Source organism: Glandiceps talaboti, chromosome 7 (assembly GCF_964340395.1).
Source record: "Glandiceps talaboti chromosome 7, keGlaTala1.1, whole genome shotgun sequence".
NCBI lineage: Eukaryota > Metazoa > Hemichordata > Enteropneusta > Spengelidae > Glandiceps > Glandiceps talaboti.
In genome coordinates this window covers 6,444,437-6,454,517 of record NC_135555.1, presented here as the reverse complement: position 1 = coordinate 6,454,517, position 10,081 = coordinate 6,444,437, and the positions used below count along the sequence as shown (strand labels likewise).

The 10,081-nt window shown below is 36.7% G+C and overlaps 2 protein-coding genes across 2 annotated transcripts; one reads left to right on the top strand and one right to left on the bottom strand.

Moving 5' to 3' along the window:
* The first annotated feature begins 448 nt into the window (after window positions 1–448).
* LOC144437440 (NXPE family member 3-like) lies at window positions 449–2,859 on the top strand. Its single transcript, XM_078126381.1, has 3 exons — window positions 449–879; window positions 1,438–1,490; window positions 2,099–2,859. Exons 1-3 carry the CDS (start codon window positions 449–451, stop codon window positions 2,857–2,859), a joined length of 1,245 nt encoding a protein of 414 aa, XP_077982507.1.
* Window positions 2,860–3,171: 312 nt separating this feature from the next.
* LOC144438252 (uncharacterized) lies at window positions 3,172–7,859 on the bottom strand. The gene is made up of 2 exons (XM_078127302.1): window positions 7,795–7,859; window positions 3,172–4,486 (listed from the first exon to the last, which is right to left on the bottom strand). The coding sequence occupies exon 2, from the start codon at window positions 4,474–4,476 to the stop codon at window positions 3,682–3,684; it is 795 nt and encodes a 264-aa protein (XP_077983428.1). The 5' UTR covers window positions 4,477–4,486; window positions 7,795–7,859; the 3' UTR covers window positions 3,172–3,681.
* Window positions 7,860–10,081: the final 2,222 nt, after the last annotated feature.

The following is a 10,081-nucleotide window of genomic DNA, read 5'->3' as shown; positions in this document are numbered from 1 at the left end:
CTATATACACGAAGAACATTACGGTGCAGTAATGTATAAAAATGTTAACTTCTCTTGCACGTGGGGTGGATTTGAAATTTACAAGTTTTCCTCCTAATAAGTGCAAATTACAGGACTAGTAAGAATTGTGTCAAATTTTGCTGAGACTTGAATTAATCGTCTTCCGGGGTGCTGGAAGAACGTTAATATTGCAATTTATCTGTGTCAACTATCTTGTAGTGTTTTGCCCGGTCTTAGGGATGATGTTACCCCGTACACTTCTTAACTAATCAGCAAACCTCACAAACTTGGCGTTTGACATGTACATGTGTTGTTTTTCGTTACCAGGGTTACACTTCAACAGAGTATTGCGGCAAATAAACAAGGCGACTTTGTCCATCTACAGATTGAAACATTTGATTCGAACGGACGACAAAGAAATGTTGGTGGTGATTTTTTCTTCGCGGTAATGACTGACTCTCAGTCGAGGAGATCTACGGCTGGGAGGGTGACCGATCACGGCAATGGCACATACAGTGTCTATTTTTATGCTGGTTGGCAAGGTAGAACATTTATTTCTGTCACATTGGTACATCCCCGAGAAGCTGTGTTGTGGATAGATGGCGTCTACAGAACCAGCGAACGAAACGTAGACTGGTTCGGTCACTTTGAATCCAATGATGTCAAAGAAGAAAGCATTTGCTATCTCTTAAGTGATAACACGTGGACTGACAAATGTGAATATCGAAATGTGAAAACATTGGGCCATACAGTGTTTGTCTGTGAAAAACCACCGTCCCTTTCTTGCAATACATTAAAAACTATCATCACGAAATTCGAAACGCTTGCAGGAAACGTCGCAAAGAAACTTGCTAATGAACAACGGTACTTATTTGAAAGGTAGGAATTATAGCATAATATCAACTAGAGGACACTCAACAGAGCACAATAAGCCAGTTATCAAAAAACAACAACGAAGGGCGCCCTCAATGGCTGATGTTAGTAACGTCAGACCATAACTAATAGCTCAACACAAAAAACCTGATAGACAGACAGAATATCAGACAAGACAAATACAGAAGAACACATAGCCGTTATCTAAACATATTTAAAGTCGATTCTAGGCCTTTTGTATTAGTAAATGCCAATGCAGTCCCAAACCTATATAGCATCCATCGATCTATAATTCTGTTTTGTGTATGAAACGACAATATATGAAATTTAGACATTGTAATATAGTTGTATTAAATAACATTTTAAAAAATAACACTGAACATTCTCTCTCTCTCTCTCTCTCTCTCTCTCTCTCTCTCTCTCTCTCTCTCTCTCTCTCTCTCTCTCTCTCTCTCTCTCTCTCTCTCTCTCTCTCTCTCTCTCTCTCTCTCTCTCTCTCTCTCTCTCTCTCTCTCTCTCTCTCTCTCTCTCTCTCTCTCTCTCTCTCTCTCTCTCTCTATGTAGTCCTTATCTTATGACACCGATAAAAGACAGTCCGTTTTGGATTGATATTAAAGGTAAGGTCATACGAATCGATAAACCGTGTAAACAGTGATCAATACACTATATGTAGAGCGGTACAAGTAACACAGAAATAAGTTAGATATTTGGGAGCCGCCTGTCTTTATACCAATATATATATATATAATATAATACTATCTTGCCCTGGGCTCTTGATAGGACGTAAGTACTCACCATATATGAAAGTAGATATTGTATTAGAAATTTTGTCTGTCAGAACTGAAGTTAGAGCGGATCTAACTCTTGAAATGGTGATTTTATACTAGCGATATTTTTCGAGAATTAGGTATGGGTATATAGACATAACTGAGAGATCTTATTGAGTACTTGTGACTTTGACTTATGCGAGGAGAGAACTGTTAAAATCGCTTTGAGCTGAAGCCTTTGTACATAAGAACAGTATTTACGTCGCTTTCCACAATTTTGAGAGTTAACGACAAATAATTTCTCTAAGTGTTTAAATTAACAGATTGAAATAGGCAATTGTTAGACTTCTCATTTCAAGCAGTACTATACGCTGTATCAAAAAGGTGTGGAGTAGAAATAAATTTTCTGACTGGAATACGATGTACAGGTGACAACTTGTTATTTGCCATTTTTACAGAACCAGATATCGGTCGTGAAAACATTCAGACCAACCTTCCTAAATGTGGACCAGATCTTCCGATGCCGCTTTCAGATGGGTTTTGGGAAAGTTTTGGTGTGTGGACTTCACTAACTTGCAAAGCGCGCCACTGGGCGGCTGAAGAAATTCGACAATGTCTAATAGGGAAAACTCTGTATATGATTGGCGATTCAACACTGAGACAATGGCATGAGGCCTTGACGATAACCTTAGGAGAGAGAATGGATTTCGATATCATCCGTCAGTCATGGACCAATGAAAAATACCATACGAGTTTTATATTCGAATTTCACGCCATACTTGTTGGCACTTATGATTTAGATTTCTGGGGGCAAAAATTTGAAGGTGATATTTTAGACGACTTGCAACGATGCAACTATATAATTGTCTTAAGCCTGACATACCATTTTCCAACCTGGAACATCAACTCGTACACTGAAAGATTACGTCTTCTACGGCAAGCAATCATTCGTTTGAAAGCTAGGTGTCCAGAAATTGTTATTGTCGTAAAAAGTTCACATCCGAGGGACCATACAGTTTTAGAATCATATATACACAGTAGTGACTGGACACTTTACGATATGAACAGACTGCTGAGGGAACATCTCGGGGGGCTGGGCGCCCTCTTCGTTGAAGTGTGGGACATGTCTCTGTCGCATTCTAGCGACAACGATGTCCATGTGACAAGAAAAGTGGTTCGTCAACAAGTTGATCTCTTTTTGTCATATATTTGCACATGAGGACCGTATGAGGGCGACCGTCACTCGAACAGCTATATTACAAGGAGAACTGTGTTAGCGTCTGTATATTTTCTTAAATGCATTTTATTGGCTTGCACGGCTGCTAGGACTATTCATTGGGGTTCGTTTTATTCATAAAAAAAGCAAACAACTGGAAGTATGGCCTAACTTTAAAAAAAGAACATAATTACCCACTAAGTCCATTAGCAACATAAGTATGGAAAGAAGCGTGAGAATGTCAAATTTATCATCTTAAATATCTTACATTTTTATTTACTTAATACTATGAAAATATACAAGATAGCCTAAACAATTACTGGGTATTGATATTAAATAAACCTAGTTGGTAGTATGCCAGGGAGTGCAAGATATTTAAATCATATCATGAAATACGCACAGTTCATAGAAAGATTGATGATTTCCTGGAAAACAAGACGGTGAACCCCAAATGTCTTTCATCAATTCAAAGAGACCAGGAAGGAACAAGCTCTAAAGATCTTGCCTGTCAAAGTTTGGACAAATTTTGAAGAACTTTCGAAATCCAGGGCATTTTGTCCCCGAGGAGAACTCTACTTAAAACTGTGTCATCCCAGTTTACTTAATTCTCAATGATCCACGGTTATATTACTGATTGATATCTGCCTAATTCTTAAGATGAAGCCAGCAATTAAAATTTAAAAATATATTGACAAGAATAATCCGGATACTGCCACTGGTCAAACATTGCTGTTAGCACATACCGCGACGTGTTTTACCATCCTCTCCCTCCAGTTGGCAAATAATTAATTCCCTGGATAAAATATTTTTATTAACCCACGTCAATCATGGCTTCATGCGTAGCTCGTACAGTTTGTCGTAGTATGGCCGGGCTTCCTCTATGGCTTTTTGAACGTACTGTGGAAAGAAAGAGACATCCACGGATTTATTCGCAGCGCCCTCTGTCGGCTTGATGAAACCACTACTACTAAGGATAGTACCGTACCAATCTTTTTCCCAAGTGAAGTGATCAGCCTCCCATGTCCATTTCTCACTCTCACTTTCTGGTTTCCAGTGCAGCATGTCGTCTGTGTACTCAAAACCAACAACATCGCAGTATTTCTTCATCATCGAGGCCGGATCGCTCAACACGTCATCAGCATCAAGAACCAATGGTTGTAGTCCTTTGACCTCTTTTAAATGTTGGTACAAATCCCACATTTCACGAAAGCCCGCCTCTATTGGTAGGAAACCATCAGCCCAGTCGGGTAAATCTCCTTCAGTAATCACTCGATAGAGCGACGTTATGGCATTGGTTGGGTCACGAATAATAAATGTATGGTGATATCCCTCTGGCAAGGTATCTAGTTTACCTACCATTGCATATGCCACGTCCTTAACAAACACACCTTTACAATTGGTAAAGGAACCCTCAAGAGTTTTCTGTACATCTTCAAACTTAGAGTTCGGGATTGGCTCATTCTTACTGTAGCGCTGGAGAGTTCGGTCTTCACCTTGGTAGGCGGCTGTGCAGTAATATTCATGGAAAACCTTTACACCTTCTAGGGTTCGGATAGAACGCTCAAAGACGGTGGAGCGACATCGAGGTGACGTCCACACAACAGCTTTTGCTACACTCATTACACTGATTCTAAAGAGAGCAAAGAGGAAAAATTAAAACAGTAAACACAAACAAAGACATGTACACACACACACACACACACACACACACACACACACACACACACACACACACACACAAACTTGTGTTCTTTTGTGAGAAATGATAGATCTGAGTGACAGGAGTGAGTGATTGAAGTGTGACTGAGCTCGAGACTGCTCGGAAAAAACAATACAAAGTTGAGGACATTTGCCTTTAAAACTAAAAGTTAATAAATTCAAAACACTTAAAAAAAATCTTGTAATCACAGAAATTAAACCAACTGTGATTTCTGACATACAATGCTGACCTTTATATACGATATACATACGGCAGATACGTTTACAGTACACACAGTGTAGAGCTGGCAGTGTGTGACAGACACTTATGATTGTGTGGAGGGTATAATAGGTCATACAGTTCCTAAAATGAATACAATCACCGACCTTCCGAATCAACATATATTCTCAAACAAGAATCCGCTTTACAATTGTACAATTACTGAGCCTTAATTATAGTTCAGCTAAGTTAAAAGTAATCCAGTTTTTGTGGTTGGGCTCTTTTTTAATACTCCCAGCAATATGGTGACTGAATAAAACTCTCATATTCATATTGATATTCAATGATCAATCATGACACATTATTAATCATGATATTGATATAAATATACGTAATATGTAATATCTGAAAGAATTTGAAGTGTTCCGACTACCAAAGAACGAGTCGAATATTAGTGTTGATAGCTGCACTAATTGTAACGTTAGGGAGTGTACATTTTTAATTTCCAGGGGGAGGCCGGAGGATTTCTAATGAAGCAAGGGATTTTTATTGGTGGCCCCCCCTACAAAAACTGGTATAAATTATCTGGCCCCCCCTAAGACTTCTTGTTTTTATTTCATGCCCCCCCCCCCCTGAAACCACTAACAAAAATACGCACAGATGAAACACAGATACAGCAACACATAGATTTGCCAGCAGTTGCTACATGTATTAACTTATTCCATATTTATACTTACTTCAGAATTGAACCAGTGCACAAAGTTGTTGAATCATGGACACTCATAAAATCACAAATAAAGACTATTATTAGTTAAATTGGCTGACAGGATGTCTACTTACAACTGAGGGGTGACAATAGACTACTGGTCTGGCTACACTTTTTCTTGGATTTTTAGCCCATCACTGACATAAATAAATTAGCAAATAAATGAACAAGTATATATATATATATTACTTATTTATCACAGGTTTGGAAAAAATAGTGCAAAATTGCACCATTAGGAAACTTTTTTTCCATGTGAACATATTCAAATTTTAGGATTAATTTGCAGTGGTTGGTCACACAATCATTTATTATTAATTTAAACACTTCATAAATTATACATTTTAGAAACATTTTTAATTGCAGTGCAAATGGAAAACATGTTATTTAAGATTGAAATACATATTAAGACCCTTCCTATATTATAGTATTCATATTATCTCTACGCAAAATATAAAACACTTCTGGACTATATTTCAAGAGACTTTAGTAAACTGATGCGCTGAGGGGGGCAGTACATGTATCACTTCAAAGGGTTGAATAATATTTTTATGAATGCATGGCTTGTTATGAATACATTCCTCACCCAGCACCTGTGAATAATTTTGTGTTTAATTCAAACTCACAAAAGCTATCATATAATACTTGAACCCTACCATGGTGATAGAATGAAAATTTATTGAAACCCATTACAATATTGGTGAGCTCTATATGGAATTTATTAGGGATTCATGTATACAAAATGGCTCAAAGTGCAGTTACTGTTCCACTACAGATTGGGTATCGCCATCTATGAACAGAATACCACATCCTATGCCAGATATGCACAACCCAGGTCATTATATGGATGTGTTTGAAACACCAAACACAAATCGAACTGTTGATGACTACCACAACCAGGTGCTAACTTAAAAAAGCTCTATGTTTCAAAACAATTAAATGATGAAGTTGCTATTTCTCGTTTTGCTGAGAAATATATTGTCAGTGTGAACAGTGTTAAAAACTACATTGAACTTTTGAGAAATTTGGAGGTGATGAAAAACATTAGATCCAGACATCGGTTAGAGGTACAGAAGAAAAGAGAAAACAAGAATTATAATGACTATGACTGGTTGCAGTTATTCATAAGTGGAACTCTAGAAAAACTGAACGTAAAAGAGCTAGATAAATATCTAGACAAGCATAAATTGCCAAAATATAGAAAATTAAAAGGAGAAAAAGTAGACATAATATCAACGCACATACTTGGAACACCTGAATTTAGGTCAAGAAAAGTGACTGCAAATGAACTTCAAACTACAACTACAGACATCTGATCAGTGATACAAACAGTAGTGACTCTGAAAGTGAAAATGCTATAATAGGTGTTATAGACAGTGATGATTGTTTTACTGATAACTCTGAAACTTCAAGCACGGCTGATATCTCAGACAGTGATTGTGATGAAACAAGTCCTACACAATTTCATGGGAAAGTTACCTTGAGAAGTGGCAGAGTCGCCGGTCAATTTTTGTTTCACTGAATACAAATATTGTGATTTAATAGGTTTGTGCACTGTTTTATCATCAATCCATGTTAAATGCTACTTCTGTAGGACATTGTGCACAGTCAAGTGTTGGGTTTTGCCTATATTTTATTTTATATACATATCTGGCACTTGTCCATCCTGACATTCAGGTTTAGGTTGTTTTTTTTTGTGGCCCCCCCTAACAAATAGTGAAATTTTTGTTTAGCCCCCCCTAATTTTTCTTGAGAAAAATTGGTGGCCCCCCCTGAAAATCCTCCGCCCCCCCCCCCCCTGGAAGTTAAAACTGTACACTCCCTTAGCTTTACTTTTGAGCTATTTTTGCTTCTGTTACATAACTGTGCTTTTTTCGTTCCGGGTTTGACCTCAATACGTTAAAGTTGAGGTCAACCCATGAACGAAAAAAGCTCATACACAGGTAAAAAATAATCCCACTTGGAAATCAAAACTAACGCTGTAATTATTGCCGTCAGATCATTTCTGAGATTGTTGGTCCAGCCACCGTTACTAACTCGTTTCTTAACAGTTAACAAAAACATCGCCATACTACCACGATCTGCTTTACTCGACATCTCGGCCATATTGACAGTTTATGCGATACTATTTCGAGCAAACTAGACACCATACACCATGTACTCAGGGTGATAAAGCAGTGACACCATACAAACACGTATCATGCCACTGATGACGGGCAATACACAATGAAAAATGTTACAGTTTGTGGGAGCTTACCTTGTAAAACTCCAAATTGAAATCGTCTTGCGACAAAGGTCTCACCACCATTGCATGTAAGGTCACGCGAACATTGCAAGGTCGTACATTTGCATTTTAAGAGTGTGATAGCCAGTTTCAATAACCAGATGACTTTGCGCGTCGCCAGGAGAGATCTATGCACATGGTGATATTTTTGACCTATCTTTTAAGTGAAAACATGTTTCATGTATCTATCTTGTAATTGTGCTAAGAACTTAAGATACAATTTCGTAGCTTTCATTGCATGCAGTATTCTTTTACATGTATCATTTTCTGTCGATTGTTAGTGTCACATTTCAATTAAACAAGCTTAAATGATTTTTGTACTTTTTTTCGTAAATCGTACCCCGTTGTGGTACACAGCTGTGCTAGAAATTGTCGCCAGGGCAAATTCAAATAATAACAATGTAGATATATTTGTACGAAAATGAAGTTCAGTCACTTATTGTTGTGTATGTTCTGTTTTTGCAGTTTATTTTCTATTTTATCTATATTTAGGCTAAATGCACCATTTATATGCATAGTATTTATGTTTTATATATTTAGTGCACGAAAATTCCATTTTGTGTATGCATTGTCCTGAATAAATAAATAAATAAATAAATAAATAAATAAATAAATAAATAAACTAAATAATAAAAACTAAATAAATAAATAAATACATGAATTAAAAAAATAATTAATTAATTAATTAATTAATTAATTAATCAAATAGATAAATAAATAAATAAATAAATAAATTAATTAATAAATAAACTCCGATATGCTTTCTTAGTCCAGTTGCACCGTATTTGCCAGAACTTTATCTGATGATGAGCCTGGCATTGCAAGTTTGCACCAATTCTTTTTTAATGTTTCTTTTTCTTTCAAAGTATAAAAACAATGAAAATGGAAATACGATGACTACCAAATGAAATGTGTTGAGATGAGTATTTTTTTCCCAAGCATTTATGTTTTCCAATTTATAGTATACACTTTTTTGAGTAGCCATCTGAAAGAAACTACTGTGTAAATTGCATTAATTTATTCAAAAACATGAAAATCAACTCAAAAATCATTGAACGGAAACAGTCATATGATAATCCCAGACAGACAGACAGACAGACAGACAGACAGACAGACAGACAGACAGACAGACAGACATACTTACTTACTTACTTACTTACTTACTAGTAATATGATAACTCCAGACATACTTACTAGTAACATGGTAAGCCCAGACATAATTACTAGTAAGTGAAATACATAGGACCAATTCAACGTACATAAATTTAATTACAAAAATTATTCCCTGTTGAAGTTTCCAAGCGGGAAAATGACATTAACCTTGTACAATGAGAAACATTGGAATTATGATAGTGTAGTGTAGTGTAGTGTAGTGTAGTGTAGTGTAGTGTAGTGTAGTGTAGTGTAGTGTAGTGTAGTGTAGTGTAGTGCAGTGCAGTGTAGTGTAGTGTGTAGTGTAGTGTAGTGTAGTGTAGTGTAGTGTAGTGTAGTGTAGTGTAGTGTAGTGCAGTGTAGTGTAGTGTAGTGTCGTGTAGTGTAGTGTAGTGTAGTGTAGTGCAGTGTAGTGTCGTGTAGTACACAGAACAGTACAGTACAATACAGTACAGTACAGTATTTTATTTGGTACAAATCTGCATCTATGAAAAATACATAATTTTAATTAAATGGTTAAGAATAGAAATACAACAAAACAAACACTAAATATAATAGTAAATATGCTAAACTATATTGATATCGAAAATACTTGTATTATGATATTGACATTTTACTGTCACAGTGATTTCCAAAGAAATTAGATCAATTCAATGACTCCATATATGGGCGGCGGAATGACGCTATGCAAAGTTCATCACCAAGCCCAACATCGCACTTGTCAATTTTCGTTTGTAGAGGGGAGAGGGAGATCTTGTCATAAAGTTAACGGAGGAATTCCAGCAATGATATTTGTCTGAGATTTATCTTGGCACAATGTCCGCCCGAGAGCAGGTTATGCAATTATGGAGACTACTTTACATTCATATCACACGAAACTATGACTTTTTGAACTTGTCAATATTAGTGCAATGTGATGAGACCATGACGCAAAAAATAATATAGCAAAGGAATTTCCCCGATTCCATTGCTCTGTAAACTACATGCAATGTTATTCTTCGGCCAGACTTCCTTGCTTTCATTACAATTTCTGGGAATCCCCCCTGACCTTACCTCAGAAATAGCACGTATACAAGTTACCCACAATTCGTTACCCAACGTACTGTGT